At 38.7% G+C, this 18,297-nt stretch overlaps 1 protein-coding gene across 3 annotated transcripts in view; it reads left to right on the top strand.

Annotated features, from left to right (window-relative positions):
• The window catches only part of doc2b (double C2-like domains, beta), a 191,428-nt gene that overhangs the window by 28,182 nt on the left and 144,949 nt on the right, over nucleotides 1-18,297 (top strand). For all 3 annotated transcript variants that reach the window (XM_064349921.1, XM_064349922.1, XM_064349925.1), the window contains one exon: nucleotides 6,173-6,344. In XM_064349921.1, the coding sequence (XP_064205991.1) occupies nucleotides 6,173-6,344 (172 nt within the window). The remainder of the gene's footprint in view (nucleotides 1-6,172; nucleotides 6,345-18,297) is intronic.

The raw sequence follows: 18,297 nt of genomic DNA on the forward strand, positions 1-18,297 counted from the left end.
TATTTTACTTCTGTTATATTTATACTAATAACTGCTGCCTTTATACTATATTTATACTGTAGGCTGTTTAATGTGGAGAGTGATGAGGGTATTCACTATTTCATTGTTTATGCACCTTTTTTACAATTTTATGAATAGGTTTTTTTTCGTAAGTGTTGCTAGAAAAAGCCCTTTGACTTTCTGCATTAAGCCTCGCAACCAAAGCTCTCACATCATTTTGCACCTAGCTGACACCCCAGCCATAATTTTGTTCTGCCCCCAGTCATTCAGACCCTCTTCACCATTGACTGATGGGCCAGTTTTAACACCAAAGTGTCCTCCAGGTGAGAAACTGTTGCAATCTCCCACTAGACTTTGAAGGCCGATTTTTCAAAAACACACTTCTCTCAGACACACATACTTTGACAAGCCATATCTCCAAAAACAAATTGGTCATATCCCACCAAGTGATCATTTTGTAACTCTGATATTATGGTTTAACAACAAAGAAAAAAGATCCTTCCCTTTACCACATTTGGTCACAAAAGAAATGCATGTGTCAGAACTTTTAATATTGCACTTAGTAAAAATGTAGAATTAGCATACATTCCACACAATCTGGTTTCCATATGGTATAGGAACATCACGCTCATTTGTAGTCTATGGTATCATCTGCACTGGTCCAATTCTTACAATGAGACTGTTCTCATTTTATGGATTCAACTTTGTTTGTTTTCTTTTCTCGCTTGCCGGGTTCCTATCCTGCCAGGGTCCAGTTGGAGTTAATTCAGTACATATACAGAATACCAAGCAAAATTATCCCACAATCTCACAAATCTCAAGATTCTGATGTGGAAGCACAATGCGGCAATTATAATTAATGAGTTATTAGTTTGGAGTCATGTTAAGGGAACAAAATAGTTAAATATAATTATTCATGAAATTTGAATCATATACTTATCAAAAATGCAATTTACCATTTAAGCTAGTGATGAAATTTGCAGGGTTGTTAAGTTGTCATTACAGAAGAGAAGATATTGCTGTATGTGTTTATGTGTATCCACCTGGGTAATGGTTCTATAGTTTTCATCAGATTAACAAGTTTGTCTGTGACCGAGAAAAGGACCACAGGTCTAAAGCCATTTCATCGAGTTCCAGGAACACCTCAGGTGAATCGGAAATTCATTTGATCCAATTTCAATTGTAGCCCCTGCATAGTTTATTGCATTATATTGTATCATTGCTTGTATGCATAGTTTTCATTGTGAGAGTGCAAAAATCCTGTGCTTACTTACATACTTTGAATGACTACCTTTTGAGTGAAGCTATATAGGCTTGTTTTGTGCCAGTTCTCCTTTATATGTATTGGGAACACTGCAGGTATGAAAATGAAATATGAAACCATGGAAAGGAATGCCATTCTATACATAGAACTGTGGACCTGGGGTATTTTCCCAGCTTTCTATCTGTTGTCAGCCCAGGTGATTGATAGCTGAGCATACCTTAGCAGTGCAATAGGACACTAATGAGCTGGTTGGGCAAGATTTCAGAAAGCTAGAAAGACAGAAAGCTATCCATCAATTGACTAAATAAGCTAATTTGGTGATTGTGACAATCCAGTCCCTACAGTGACCCCTCTGGGTTTTAGATGGATAATGTGAGTTGAATTTTTTTTGTCATATACCCTACATAGACTGGCATCCCAACTGATGAGGCGACATAGCTCAGGAGGTAAGACCGGTTGTCTGGCAGTCGGAGGGTTGCCGGTTCAAACCCTGCCCTGGGCGTGTCGAAGTGTCCTTGAGCAAGACACCTAACCCCTAACTGCTCTGGCGAATGAGAGGCATCAATTGTAAAGCGCTTTGGATAAAAGCGCTATATAAATGCAGTCCATTTACCATTTACCATTGATGAGTCTCGTGCCAGGAGAATGGACCATGGATGAGCGGTTGTACAGTCACACAGCCTATGGCATTGAATATTGCCATGAATGGCAAACAAAATGACCTTGTAATTCTCTGTCTGAAATAGCCATACAGTTTCTCTATTGAGTTGTTGCCTTCACTGTCTGTTCATATTCACTGTATACAGCTCTGCTTCATGACTGATGTCCATCCTATTTCTTACCATTTCACATTCTAGGACACCAGATGAATTGAAATTTGATTTAAATTTTTAATTTATTTTAGCAGACCATCCTGGATAACCATTTCAAAAACCCTAAAGTTGCTTTATTTCAAAACTTAAAAAAAAAAAAATGTTTTTGACAAAAATGTGTGTCAGATTGTAGTGATGCAACATCACTACAATCATGATCAACAATGAAAGATGATAGTCCAAAGAGGATCATTCAAGTGACTGAAATACAGAAGATGGCTCCCAGCCATAAATGAATTAACAAGCAAACAAAAGCATTCTTTCCCACAACCTTGAAGTGCTGAGCAACTGCCATTATGCCAGGATGTTTTTCAGACGTCAATGTCTCAGCAGTTATGAGCTGTGTTCAACAACATAAAAAACATGTTTTTTTGAAACCGCTGTCCTTGAATTCTCAGCTTTTATACACGGTGAAAGAAGCGTCAGTCATTTCAGTTTGAAAGTTGACACAATGGTTTCAATACAGAACCCCCCAGTATTGATTCTCGATTCAGTGTCCTTTTACAATTTCTTTCATGCACTCCCACACAGGCCAGACTGTCCTTAGGTGAGCGGTGCACAAGATCAAGGTTTGACGTGATGAGCCGTCTGTGCAGATTTATTTTTCCATCCTGCTTTGATACACTTGTTCTTCTCGATATTTACTTTACTTAATTTTCCTCAGAACGACTGCTTCCGTCATTCTGCGTTGAGGAATTGTAGTTGACAGTCACGCCGCATTGCATTTTGGGGTGACGCGCCATTTTATACAATTTAAAAAATTTGTCACTTAACCTCTTCTGTACTCTCAAGGGATAGGCACCATCGCACACTGGCGGCAGGTTGGGAACTCTGATTTCCTTTTCACCGTAATTAAAAAAATGCCTATTTGTAAAACCGAAATACTTTACACCACACTAAACAAGATCTTGGTGAAGATCTGTATGTGATAACCTCGTTAAAACTAGGTTTTTAAATATACAAAAGTATGAATAAGTATTAACTGATTAACATCTAAAACATTTCACCGTGAGTTTTTCTTGTAATAAAATGTGTAATAATGTCTTCAATGCAATTACATTTTTTATAATGACCCCATTGATTTTGGGGCAACGTTAAGTGCTGGCAAAAGCTCGTAAAAACTGAAATTATTTTCTGACTTCAGATGTGGAAAAAGTAACATTGTTGAACTGTCATTGTATTTTCAAAACAATTTAATCGCTCTATCGACTCTAATTGTGTTTAGGCTGATTCTGTCGTTAAATTACCTGTTAAAGTGCGCCCAGGTGCCAATTTAGTTTTATGTTTGTGTGTGGAATGTGAACTGATGTTAACAGGCAGAACTTTCGGTTAAAAATGGCAATAAAATTTGATGTCCTTTTTGAAACCCAAAGGTTCACAGAAGCACCAAGATAGTAAAGCATACCATACACTACCCAGGGTACTTTAAGAGAGAAGTCAGTTGCAGATTTTAGTCAGTGTTTGCAGAAGTGGTGTGCTAAAGATAGTTCTGCCGCAGCGCAGAAATTTGTTTTACCCAAGAGAGGTGAATGGTCAAAAACGTTAGTCCCGCTACACTGAAGCGGAGACTGATCAGCAACTTCTGTATTTGCTTGAGAAACATGAGGGAAACGATGATGGCCGAAAAGGTAATTAGCTGCTAATTATTTGTTATAGTTTATAGCTACCTTCCAGCTACTAATAAAACTAATAACTAATAAAAAACGTTTTCATGTAATTTTTTAGGAGTTTGGTGAACTTTTTAATATTTTTATTTCAACAAACTCAACAATATAGCCTTAAGTCTGACAGAATGATTTAAAATTTAGGACAGTTTACTGAGTTCGACTCAGGAAGTAAATAGCACATTTGTGCCCTTCACACCCCGCTGCCAGACAATAATCAGGTGTTGAAGTGCGAACGTGTCTGTGTCTCCTCTGGCCCACTATTTAGTAACTGCATGATGGAGGTGGGGAGGAGGGATATTAAGCTACAGCATGATTCTTACCCATATTCTCTGAGCATCAAACATTAAAATTTGGGACTCTCGTAACAAGCGAGTGAGCAGCAGAGGCAGACCCCATCCAGGTGACCTGGTAGGACCTAGCTGCAAAAGTTAGGAAGCAAACCAAGAGAGGGTAGTCCCAGAAATGCCCATCTCATCCAAAGTGGAAATGAGTAGTTTGTGGTTGACTATGTCGAATGCTGCAGACAGGTCTAGGAGGACCAGGACAGAGGGATGCGACTCTTGCAGTGGCGAGTGCCTCCATCACAGCCAGGAGCATAGTCTCTGTTGAGTGCCCAAATCGGAAGCCAGACTGGCGAGGGTCAAGCAGGTTGTCTGGAGAAAAGAGGATAGTTGTTTAAGCACTGCTTGTTCAAGGGTTTTGGACTGAAAAGGCAGAAGTGATACAGGTCGATAGTTCTTCACATCAGAGGGGTCCAGGGTAGGTTTCTTATGGATTGTGGTAATACGAGCCATCTTAAAGTCAGAGAGAACATAGCCAGAGGCAAGGGGGGCATTAATGATAGAGGACAGATAAGGATCTTGCTTGATATAGACTGGAGGACTGTAGATGAGATGGGAAGTCAATAACTACACTAACAGATGCACACTGAAATATGAGTGGCTAGCAGCACTTAAATACTTTCAGGTGAAACTACTTGAAATTAGCAAAACAATAGACTGCAACTTAAATCAGTTACCGAGTGACTACACACAACTATGTTCTCTAACGAACAAACAGCGGAAACAAAATTTTAAAAACTCTACGCTTATCTGAATGCCGCAAGTAGAAGTCAACAACAGCAATAACGGATCCACGCGGTAGCAGCAGTGTACAAATAGTTGTCCGTGTTACATTTTTGATGCATTGTATTTTTTCCGATTCTCTCCTCTATCCTAATTGAACTAACATGGATGACATTAGCCTATAGACTAAACGGACTATCGTTAAGTTCACAGTCTGACCACAAAGTTCTATGAATAATCGTTTCTAAAAGTAAATTTCACTGAAATACACACATACATTTTCCAGTGGTGGAACAAACTTCCTGTCCCTCTTCAAACCACTCCCTCATTACTCATCTTCCACCATAGCCTGAATACGCATTTCTTCAGACTATACCTGGGTTGCGTTAAATAATCAGCCCAGGTCCTTAAAGGTGTGTTGCTCTTCACAACCGAGACCAGGAGCACGCACAGACAGTGCAAGTTTTGAGTTTTGTTTCATTTGTCCAAGCACTACAAGACAAAAAAAAAAAAACATGTCAACTGAAAAGTTGGTCAGCTACGTGCAAAATCCTGAAAAGCGGTCGCTCTTTTTTAACTTTATTTTGTTTTTGTTATTTTAGTTTATTGTTTTAGTCCATTGTTTTCACCCAGAACCTGTGAGGGGGAAGGGTGAAGATGTTCATTTATTTCATTTCGTGTTTGTGTGGATGTGCTCTCTCCCTCTCCATGCGGCAACCAATGATGTTTCCCAGAACTGCTGCATCACCCTCCCAGGATTGTCACGCTGGCATGTTTTTGGTGCCGAAACCCGGGAGGGAGTGGTCTCGGCGTACGTCGAATTAGCCTTTGGCTGAATTCTGGGGTTGGAGGTGTGAATGAATGAATAAATTGTTGCATATTTAAAGCACTTTTCCATGTGCTCAAAGTGCTTTACAGTGATTAGGGGAATCTCAGCTCACCCACCATCAATGTGTAGCACCCACCTGCGTGAGGAAAGGCAGCCATTTTGCGCCAGAACGTTCACCACACATTGGTTACGGCGGAGAGGGAGAGAACAATTTTTAAGCCAATTAAATCAGTTGATAATTAGGTGGCAGGTTGAAAGCGCCAGATTGGGAATTTAGCCAGGTCACTGGGGAACCCCTTACTCTTTGCGATTTGTGTCATGGAGTCTTTAATGGGCAAAGTGAGTCAGGACCTTGGTTTAATGTCTCATCTGAAAGATGGCGTCTCCTACAATAGTGTCTCTGTGACTGCACTTGGGACATTGGGGTTTTATTTGATGCATTAATTTGTATTCTCTGTTTTTTTTTTTTTCTCCAGGTGTGGAAGCGTTCAGGAGCATGGTTTTATAAGGCCATTCCAAAGTACGTGTGCCCCAGGAAAGAGGGGGAGCGAGGTCTTGAGCCAGGCCTGTGCGTGACAGAGAGAGGAGCGCTTCACACTGGCATGAGCGTGGCAACAGGTCGCACCTACAGCTGGGCACGTAGCAAAGGTCAGTTGAACAACAGCCCGTGCTTATGTTGCACCTGCACTTTATATCTTTATGATGGTGAATGTTTCCTGTAATGAAATTACAGCCATTTTGAATTCTTTGTAGATCTGCATGATTTGGCAAAATCATTTTGACATTTTTAATTTTTCTTCTTTTTTATTGAAAGGAATAGGAATAGAAGCCCTTAAAAATGCCTCATACTTATGTTCAAAATATCATGTACACCAGGTCGTTATCTTAATTGAAGTCCCTAGGGAAAATAACGTTTGTCAGAGCAGCTGAGGATGGAATATTCATTGCTACTCCTTTTGAGTCAGAAGCATTTTTTTTATATCAGCACTAAAATGTAAGTGTTACCCTCAGTAATCAACTGGTACATTTAACTTCCATGTGCTTAATAGCTGTGTATTGCCATTCCAGGTTGAATGGGAAATCCCCTATATTTTGCATCAATGAGCTCAGGCTCTTCAATTCCCAGTGTCAGTGCAACCCACAAGTGGTTACTGTCACTGTCACTGTCCGTTTCACTGTCACTGTTGTTATAAAGGTGTTCTTCTTCAGCACAGTCAGTATAAAAATACAAGGTCTGTGAACACAGTATATTAGTCAAAAACTAGGGATTTTGAAAGGTCACAAGCACCGTGTTTCAAAGGGCCTTTGGTTTGATTCTTAACATACACCGTACAGCTGACCTTGGCTGGAGGTGCAGTGTTATATGTTTTTTAGTTGCTCGAGGTCGTCTGCTTCTCAGTCTTCTTGGGTCCGATACCTGCGGAAAGACCAAAAACAGCTTCAGTATAATTTGTTAAAGCATCTGCAACTCAGTTCGTCACCACATATCAACACCCGATATCTTCACTGGGGCACCTGTCATGAGTTTAGAGTGAAAAAGTTAGTGGGTTCTGGCTCAGCTCTCATTGCCAGGAGAGCTTCAGGCAAGAGAGCCAACACCTAGTTTCTGTTAAAAAAAAAAAAAAAAAAGGAAAGATGTTGTTAATCCCTAGTAAACCGCTGTTACTAAGAAAAAAATTGCTTGGGTATATTTTGTTAGTCCCCCCTTTTATTTCCCCCACTGTGATATACACCGATCAGCCACAACATTAAAACCACCTGCATTTTTCTGATTTAATGTTTTATTTTCTCTGTTTGTAATCAGAAAATCCACACGTGGTCAAAGCGCAGACTCTGAGCTTTTATTAAAGGGTATTGTTATACATTTTGGTTTCACCATGTAGTAATTACAGCACTTTTTGTACGCAGTCCCCCATTTCAGTGTTTTAGACAAATTGACATGATGTCAAATAAAGGAGTCATGTTTTGTATTTTGGTTGCATATCCTTTGCATGCCATGACGTCATGATGTCTGTGACCTATCAACATCATCAGAGTCTGGATATCTTATTGTCAGGTTGTCCTACAAGCGATACAACAACTCTTTGCATTTGAATGGATCTCTATGGGAATTTGGGGGGTGGGACTAGATTCAGCTGTAAATTATGCTGATACAGTATGCAACACATTTGTTGGCTAAATTACTTAGTCATCAAGGGTCCAAGGTATCAAATGAGCCTCAAACCACTGTGCTGCTGCCAGATATGCAGTAGAGTTCAACAAGAAAATTAATCAGGAGAAACAATGCTTGCAGTATCAGTATGCTACTGCATATCTGGCAACATTTTGATTAGTAAAATAAATTTATTTAATAAAAATGAAATACCATCTAATGCTATCTGGTGTCCCTAATCTCCAAATCTGAAGCCCCTTCAATGACCTCACTGGATACCAACCCTCTCGTTTTCTCTTCAGATGGCATTCTCTAAACATATAACAGCATGTTTGTTATAACAGTAACAGCTGTTATACAGACAGGGACATCGTGTTTTTTTGTTCCCCTGGCATTTTTGCCACTAATGTACAGTCCGAAAACCACACTTCAAGGACAGATAACTTTTTAAACATGGTTCATTTATATTTATATAGGCGACTCGTGTCCATCCACCCTGGGCGCCTTGCTGCTTTTAGGTATGCGTGGAGCTGAAAATGATCCTATTTTGAAGAAAAAACAGCCGACGTCAATCTTTTCTCTGCGGTCCAATCGCATGAAAATAGAGGCGGGCCTTGATTCTGCCGTTCGCTTCCGCTGTAAATAAAGAAAACTAAAGAGAAATTGTTCGTTACAGTTTCTTGCCACTTGAAGTTGTACGATTTCACAAATCGTAGTTACCATGACACAAATAAGCGGTCCAAGGCATGGAAACAAATTAGTGCGGTGTGGATGTAGATGGCAAGTTATTTTGTGAAATCAGTTGGCTAATTCCCTTAAATACGAGATGCAAATGATTGACAGGAGCAGAGTGTGGTTGCCTAGCAACAGCAAAACGACGCATCTTGTGCCTTTTTCAGAATAGGCTTCATAAAATCAAAACAGGTAGTGCGTCTCGCGTTTTCAAGCTGAATTAATATTGCCGTGAAATGAGCGACCGCGAGCGACAGTAAGACGGCAGATTCTTCGGAAATCGTTCAAAATAAAAAAAATCTGCCTTCGCGAAAGCGAGAAACGCGCATCTCAAAGTTTAAACTAGCGACGTTTTGACATGTAAAAATATTCCTATTCATAATGCCAATTTCGTTTCTGGAGTAACGTTTACATGTAAAGGCTATGTATTTTTATTTTTTTTAAATAAAAAAAATTCGACCATGTTGTTTCTTAGAAATGCAAGTCTCTCTGTTTTGGAGAATATAAAACTGATCCCAACATATTTGTCATAATTAATAGGTCATGTTACCACTGTGGTGTTCTAACAACTCTGGATGATAGTTTATCCTATATGACCTGAATTAATACTGGACATTTACTGCGTGCAACCGTTCACTACATTGATATGATGTCAAGGATATCCAATAAATGTGATAGAAAATGGTGTGGTTCAACAAAAAAGTGTATTCCTATCTACTGCTAGTGTAGGTCAATGGATCATATATATCAGGCTCTACTGCCTCCCCTGGACATACTGTCTCAATGATATGGGGGTGTTTTGAAAACCTTGGACCCTCCACTCTTCAGATATGGTGCCACTTATATCAAATAAGCATCATAGAAAATGTGGCTGGGATTTGAACATGCAGTACATATGCAAATTTAATTCAATTAAATCCCAGTTGCATAACATATATACTGCTCTGTTGCCTCCCCTGGACATATTGTCTCAATGATATGAGGGTCGATTATTTGGTCATTTAACCATCTTCCACTTTTAATTAAATCTAGATCTGGTGATATATTATTAGGCATATCCCTACCTGGATTTTGTGGAAATTCATGAATCTTAAAAGGAATTTAATTGTAACATTGGTCAGTGCATGCGTGACTTATCTGGCAAATTTTTATATCATGTAGCTTTTCACATGATTCATGACTTCATATGCTGCAAGAAAAAAAAAAAGTCTGAATTTATCTTTTTAAAAAAAAAAAAAAGATATCTTTCCATTTCATTCAATTTTCACCAATTTACAAAGGGCTTTCGGCTTGCAGAATACATAATACTTCTAAGTTCATATAATTTTTGGTTATAAACGGCATGGTCAATCTTTCGCCAATTTCATTTTCAGACCATTTTGCGAGCACAAGCATAGTTTTTGGCAAATGCATTTCATGCACATTTTTCAACTCAAGGTTGCCTTCATGCAATGCATTGGGTTCTCAAATGCACCTGATGAAGACTGACACAAACTGATTTTATTCATTTTGGATATGGTACATTTCAACTGTTGGCAATTTGTTCACTGATGAGCCAAAATTAATCTTCCAAGACGTTCCATTGCAGCACTGTTGTCTGTAAGAAACTGTAGGACATGAATAGTTTCATTTTTCCTATGGCTATCGGGACTCGAAGTGGGATAATGTCGTTTTGTGATTGAAGTGATATTTTGACATATGCCTTTATATTGGCCATTGCACTCCCTACTTTTCCCACAAAAAATGTGACTGCAGTGTGGTCCTCGGCACTATTAGCTAAGTGTATGTATTTATCATTGGCAAATATTTTTGCTTTGTCTGTGGTAAGAACAGACCAGTAATGGCCAATTAAAGAGGATCTTCCTGCATGGCATATTATAGACGTTAGGCTGTATCTCTGCTTCCATTCTCCTACAACGGGAATGTCAATCACCTCAGATGGAAAAACAGGTGTTCGCAGCAGCGATACCCCATCTTCACAGGCACGAGAAACATGAAGCATACCCCTATACTTTCTCTAAACAGCTGTTTTTTGACATCTTGTGCATTGCTAGTTTGCTTCGGTTTTTAATGTTTTCAAAAGAAGGTTACTCAAAGAACTTTGTGTCGTCAGTATGGGAACATTAAAAACAGAAGTGCTGTGTATTTCCTGGAAAATGTTTCAGTAGTCTCGCATGATTCGCACTTATACACAATATACATGACCTGAACTGCTGAATTTTTTTACAGTTCACGTACCCAATCCATGAATGGATAAATCTAATGGGTCATTTTGGTTGTTGAATGGCAGTGACTGAATGCAGGAATTTAGCTCTATCAAAACAAGATACATTTCATTGGGTGAAAATGAATAACAGTATGGACAGTATGGTGTAGCATTTCAGAAAATTTTAGGGGAATTATTGTTATGTATTGTGGACCTATTGTTTTCACGCAGAACTGTATTGATTTTAGATTCGGGACGCTGTGCATTGAGGAGTTAAACCAAAAGTTTGAGTACTTATTAGAAAATGTGCATATTTTAGACAGTAAAGCATTAGATGTTGCCAATTCATTGGTCCTCATATTGAGGTAAAACATTTAGTTATTTTTCTCTGGTGGCTTCTGGAAATACCTTTAAAGGGGACTTTTTTTCTTTTTATCCCAGGCGTCTTTTGGCTCTTTAAAAAAAAGTCTCCTTTTTCTTGTATTTAGTTTTATTTTCTCACAGAATTCCCGTTCTCTGGCTCTATACAAATTGCATAGCTTCTCTATACATTTATCAAGCCTGTGTTTTTTGTTGTTTAAGAATAATGTTTTTGTACTCTTGAATGGGAACTCTGAAATTGAAGTAGTTTTATTAACATGTGGTGTCTTGATATCTTCATATGAACTTGAGAACTGTGACAAATTTCCTGAAAGTAGGTGTGACCAGATTGCAATTACTGGGAGGAAATTTTTTAAAAGGTTTATCTAATAGAACAGGTCCAAAGTAATGATTTTTCCCATTTAAATCTATATTTTCTGTGTTTACTCTTGATGCCCTAACACTGTCAAAGTATTTTGAGAATGGTGATTGTCATATCTGGTAATGCATCAAAGGTTTGTTCGATTTTTTGTTTCTTTTTTTTTTAAAATAACTCTTGTTTTCAGTTTACTGATGCTCTCCGATATTATGAAAGAATGGCCTCTGTTACCCGAAACAACACAAATATCATATATTGCGCGCATATCCACAAGAGTGTTGGAATTAACAAGAAGGCTGAAGATATACATTCCAACTTTGTACCGCTCATCTTCCACTGTATTATTTTTTACATAAATAACTTGCTCAGTTATTCAAATCTTCATGTTCTAATCTTTCTTTCAAAAGTTTGTGTGCCTTCATTTCATCAATATCCAAGAAACCTTTGAAGAAGTCGCTGCGATTTGATTTTCCGGAAGACTGCGGTATCTATCCCTATACCAGACCTATTTTCTGCAGCCAAGGATTTCAGATCAGAAGTGCCTAGCCGGTCATTATATAGTTTATTGGCTGAACTGTTTTCCATAGCTGCAGATATTAGTACCCTCTCAGGAGCCCCGGAAGGCCTTGCTTTCAGCGTGTTGCCAGGATGTAATATCTGCCCTGTGTAATACACGGCAAATATTGGCTCCCCTGCATCATTTGCGGTTACAGTCACTCAGCATCCCACGTGACTTTCGGGAACTATAGCCTTTTATCGTTAGATATGGTCTTCTTTTCCTCCTTATCTTGGCTGTGCAAAATGAATGGCTCTTAAAGGCAATGGTGCAATATGGATTTGATTTATTCCGCTTACTCGCAAATATTGACTGCCATGAATACTTTTCAAAATATCGCCCATTTCTCATATTATGCAGTTTTGTCCAGGACTCAGAAGGTATTTTGAAATAGGTGTCATCAGGAGCAGAAATATATAATTCTCCAATTGTTGCCTCATTAGACAAAATGCATTTTATACATTCCTCACAAATTAATAATTCTTCTTCAGTTTCATCAGTTACTATATTAATATTATTCTCTTTGGTCTGCACATCCATACAATCAAATGCTTTTGCCTCCAATTGTGTTGTTTCAACCGTGTTTATTACCTGTAATTCTTGTTGGACTGTTTTTATAACCAATAATATGAAATATTTCTGTGGTTCCTGTGTTTGTCCTATTGATTTATTAATAGTATTTTTGGTATTTGCTATTGGTATTTGTATTTCAGCATTACCATTTTTCAGATTGGTTAACAAATTACACCCCCCCCCCCTTCTTAACGTAAAACTTGTCTTCATTGGCTCTAACTGGATTTTACAGGCATTAGAGCTACAAATGAACCCAATATAATCAGTTCATCTGGCTATCATATGATATGCTCACACATATCTAGCATTGGCCTTTTGCTCTTGTTTGGGGATTTTCAAACAGAAATGTTTTGAAACTTTTATTGGTAGTTCTGTAATCCAATCCTCCCCATATTGTTTTGATATAATTTAGCTTTTTTGCTTTTTTTATTTCTTTGCTGTTCTTCTCTTCAAAATGAGCCTTACTCTGTGTGTTTTGTTCCATTGAATAGACTATGGTCATTATGTTCCCTTTATTGCTGAGCCACATTTGACGTAGTAGTTTAATGCTTCTACTTAATGCACAGGGGCGCTTGTAGGGCCATTGTAGAGTTTTTGCCACCTCTGTCCAAAATCTTTGATTAAATAAAACCCTGCTGTATTCTGTTTTAACTACACGAATGGCCTTTCCAATTTGGAAAATATCCAACTTGTGCATTTTTTTACGATTTATTTATTTTTTTTGCGATGTTTGACTGCTCATTTGCTTCCACCATGTAACTTCGACCGTTGGTTTATTTCTTTGAATTTTCTCACTTCTCCACTATGCCCTTCTTCACACGCTCCACAAATCATTGTCTCATCTTCTGTTTCACTTGATCTCTCACCTGCTCCCCCATTCACTGCAAATGCAATTTGCTGTCCAAACACAACCCTCTTCGTATTCCAGCCCATGCCCAAATTCTACTTGCAGTCCACACAACTCTTTTCCCATTTCATTTGCTTTGCCTGTCCTTAAGCCTCATTTCATTTTTCTTTGTGCAGACTATGTGAACTACCTTAGCACACCCCTTAACACCATGTTTCTCCCTGAGAATTTTGCTTGTTTCCCTGGGTTCTGTTTTTGACCTTTGCCTTTCACCTTGCTCTCTCCTTCTTGTCCTGTCCTCCTCGCTCTGGTGTCTCCCTGCACCTCTTCTGCACCCTGATCACCTTGGGATCGATCATGATCGCAGTGCCAAGTACATGGCGAACACTGCCACCAAATACCCTAGACTTATACAGGTGTATTATTGATGGTATAAGTCAGTGAGTTCTACAGTATATATTTTTTACTGACATAATATAGATCATTGATCATTGATTGATACTCTTTTTAAAAGAGTAATTTACCCAGCAGCCGTTCAAAGTCATATAACCACATGGATCACACTATCATTTACCGTGAAACTGAAATGTGTACATCATCCCCATTAATTTAATTGACGTAACATTAAGTATATATGTGCTTAAACTGGTGATAATACCTCCTTTGCATCCCAATTTATAATACCTGCTGATACATTAAGATGTGTATTGAATCCATCCTATTCACAGATATCCTGTGTATCACATAACACACAAATTATGTGGCATTGTATTGATATTTTTCACTATTAATAACCGCGACTGCTGGATAAAACAACGGAGTTAACCTCCAGTGCAACCATTTTACATAATTTACCCAAAGTGCATTGCACGTCTAAAATAATGGTGACCTCCATAAGTCAATTTTTCTTTTTTACTTTTTTTTTTTTTTTTTTTTTTAATAACTGATATCTTTTGTGTTGTTTTTACAACATATTTCCATAGTTGAGGGCATTTACAACATATTAAGCCCTACAAGTCTTAACAGGCGGGGTTCTCTTTAATCCAGGAAAAGCCCTAATCATATATGAGTCTATTACAATCATACACAAATACTGTACATCCTCCTTTTACAGATCCTTCCTTTTATTGTCTGTGTATGTATGTGCACCACCGATATAGCCTCTTGAACACTGAGAAAACAAACTTCAGAAAACAGCAGCATCCAACACGGCTGGCTCTATATGAAAATCATATAGACCCAAGAACTGCAACCTTATTGGGGGGTCTGGGGCTGCCACCAGCTGCCACCCTTTAGATGTGCCCCTTCCAGGTAGTGTACAGTATATTCCATTAATTCTGTCCACAATTGATTAATGGGGCTGATTAAAAAGTCCTTACATTATAGGCAACCACATGAACCTTTTAAGCAGTTACCCCCCCCCCCATGTTGCGTTCTAATTTTCAGTGATTAATATGTTTACCTTACTATAAAAGAATGTAAAAATCTTGTGAGATGGTTCTGCACAGTGTGCTCTTGATTCCTCCAACCAAGCACTTGCTGTTATTCACTTAAAAAATATATATATATATATGTATATACATTTTTTCCATCAAGCTAAAAATGAATATCAAGGCCCAGGCACAGGCACCAACAAGATACCCCAGTAACAAACATCAATTCAACAGGTGACCTTTCTGCAAGTCCTTTCTATGACTCATCTGGGGAATGAACCAGCTGTCTAACCACAAGGCCACTGAAATCATTTATTGGAATGAGGGCATTCCAATAAATGCATTCTGAGGGCATGCTGTCTATTCATAATAAATGAGTGCAAGGGTATTCATGTTACAGTTCAACAGCTACTTTAAACCGCCTGGTGCATTGTTATTTAAATTGATTAGGCTTGCTAAGGGAAGATGGATTTTTTTTTTCATAATTCTTTTTGGTTTTACTCCTTCTCTGACTTCAGAATGCAGTGCAATGCAGCCCACTTGTAATGGCATCCGTCCCGGAAATGTTATTCTTTCAATAATATATATTGTAAATTCATAGCAGTGGAGTGCATTCAAATGAACAGATCCACCAAATTTGTGTAAGGAAAATATAAGGAAATATTGTAGGCATCTGTTCTTAACATTATATCCGTGAGCAAAGTCATGTTTAATGGATTAATGGATATGTCATGGTTTCACTGAGCTGGATGTCATTCTCAGAAGAATCTGAGTAGCAAAAATTAAGATATTTTGAGGGTAATGCAATGTCAACAATCATATGTAAGAATAACAACAATAATATTTTTTAAACCCAGAAAAACTGGAAGCTTGCACAAAGCAATTTGGAGGACAGGGTAGAAGTGATTTATTACTTCAATATTGTCTTTTCATTACTGATTTTCCCTGTCACTGGAATGAGACAATTTATCACAACTGTGATATAACTTTGTGTCAACCTAAATGACCTATATATATATATATATATATATATATATATGTGTGTGTGTGTGTGTGTTTATGAAGGCCCTGGGTTAGGTTTATCGTTAGGGTTAGGGCCTGGGCCTTTCTGTGTGGACTGTGCATGGGTTTTCCTTGTGTCCGCATGGGTTTCCTTCAGGTACTCCGCATTCCTCCCACAATCCAAAGACATGCACGTAGGCTGATTGGAGACTCTACATTGCCCATAGGTATGTGTGGGTGAATGGTGTGTGTGCCCTGCAATAGATTGGTGGCCTGTTCAGGGTGTGTTCCTGCCTCTCACCCGATGCATGCTGGGATGGGCTCCGGCACCCACTCGACCCTGACCATGACACCATATATTGCAAAACAGTTTTCTTGAAATAAAGGACACAACAAAATCTAAATCAGTTTGTAGCTCTGTAATTATAGCTATTTTGTTATATAGGCTAACGGAAAATGTATCAAGGCATATTACAGGAACACTGAGAAAAGCGCTAAAATGTGCGTGACAAAACACAAAATGGAAAAGTAGTTAATGAAATACGAAGTGCAATAATTTTCAAAAGTAATTTATTCGGTCATTCAGCACATTTCTCCCACCCTTCTCTTGGGAATGTGCTTTTACATAGCCTATGCAAAATTAGAATTTGCTCCGGCATCCAATTACTGTATTCCTAAATATCACACCTGGGGTGTACCATTTGCTTAGGAACTTATTAAGTGTTAGTTTAGAAACCCTTATTGCCTTCTCCTCACTATTGATGTTTTAATAACTTTGAATGCAACTTTACTGTCATCAGTGAGCCCCGAGGTTAAGAATTTATGGAAATTTTAATAATGGGATGTCCCCCCCCCCCCCCCCCCCCCAGCCCTTTTAGGCCCCTTAACCAGCAAAAAGCACAACACCGATTTTATTAAATTGCTGCATTATCCAGAATGTGAACATTTTTCCAAGTCACTATAATGAAGTCGTTATCATTCATTTTTGGGCATTGAAGAATTGAGGGCGGAACTATGAGTCAGGGACTCCGACATTACTTTGAAATTATCCGTATACTGAAAGACCCCCTTCCAGCTTGACCCCAATAATAACAAAAGGAAACAAACTAGACAAACTCAGATGTTGAATACGCAACCAACCAGCACTAATAAAAAGAGAAAAAAAACTATTCTTCTCCAAGGGTCCAAAACCAACTAAAAACCTTTTTTTCTGTGGCCATCATAAGTACCTTACCCAGCAGGACTCAAGGATGCTTACCAAAAGATAGTTTTAGCCTCTTTTATGAGACTAAACATGAATATGTTTGTATGTAATTCAGCTCAGCTCTTGAATACCTCTACAAGATGGAAAATTTCATCCTGCTTTTAAAAGCAGAGGTCATGGTTGTGTAGACAATAATAGTTAAGTCCAGCCAGTAGTGTACTCTCTACCTTTGGGTATTATCTATTACCCCTTTCCCACAGAAGAAAAAAGGAATTTTTGAGACGGCTTCGATACCGCACTTACGTCTGTGTGAACACGTTGCGAAGGCTTTTAAAATACCGCATTGAAAACGCCTCTCCCGGTGTTTTCGAGGCGCCTCGACTACCGCATTTCTCCTGTGGGAACGGAAAGCAGCATCGACGGCTGCTTTCTGGGCGGCGTTCGATTTACGTTACTGATCTGCGTTCACGCGCACCTGTCTCTCAACCGAAAAAATGGCATACAGAGGAAATACCTGGACCCAAAAGAAGTGGAAATATTTTTACAGTTGAGAAGCGAGGAAGAAATTGCCTCTCAACTTTGACCCACACAGATTGTGTACTGCTGCACCCAAATACCAGTTATTTCATTTCTCTCCTTTGATTTCTTTTGAAGACATTGAATCTTCTTCTTTTTTTGATTTCGTAGTCTCTTCGCCTACGCCTACGGTCCGACTCGCTTTGTGCTTTGTAGCGCACGCAGACGTAGCAGATAGTTACATTATAAATGCATTGAGAATGCGAAAACTAATAACATAAAAAATGCGACCACTTGCACTTCAAAACGTAACATGTTTGTTTGTTTGTTTATTGATTGTTTTGCTGGAAATTACAAGAAGATTGCAACAAAAATAAATAACAAGTGACGTTACAGCTTTGGGCCTACATCAAGTGTGTTACTATGGTACCGGAACGTAAACAATTCATTCACGAGAGTTGAGTTCTAATGTGTGTGAAAGGTAAAGATGGCTCGAATACCGCATTACAAATTCTGTGGGAAAGGGAACCTGTTACCGCATCAGAGGCGGCTCAGATGCGGTATTAGCTGTGTGAAAGGGGCATACGTGACAAGGTAGTTCGCTCCAAAATTGTAAATTTCACACTAGCAGTCCTCAGCAA

Source organism: Anguilla rostrata, chromosome 9 (assembly GCF_018555375.3).
Source record: "Anguilla rostrata isolate EN2019 chromosome 9, ASM1855537v3, whole genome shotgun sequence".
Taxonomy (NCBI): Eukaryota; Metazoa; Chordata; class Actinopteri; order Anguilliformes; family Anguillidae; genus Anguilla; species Anguilla rostrata.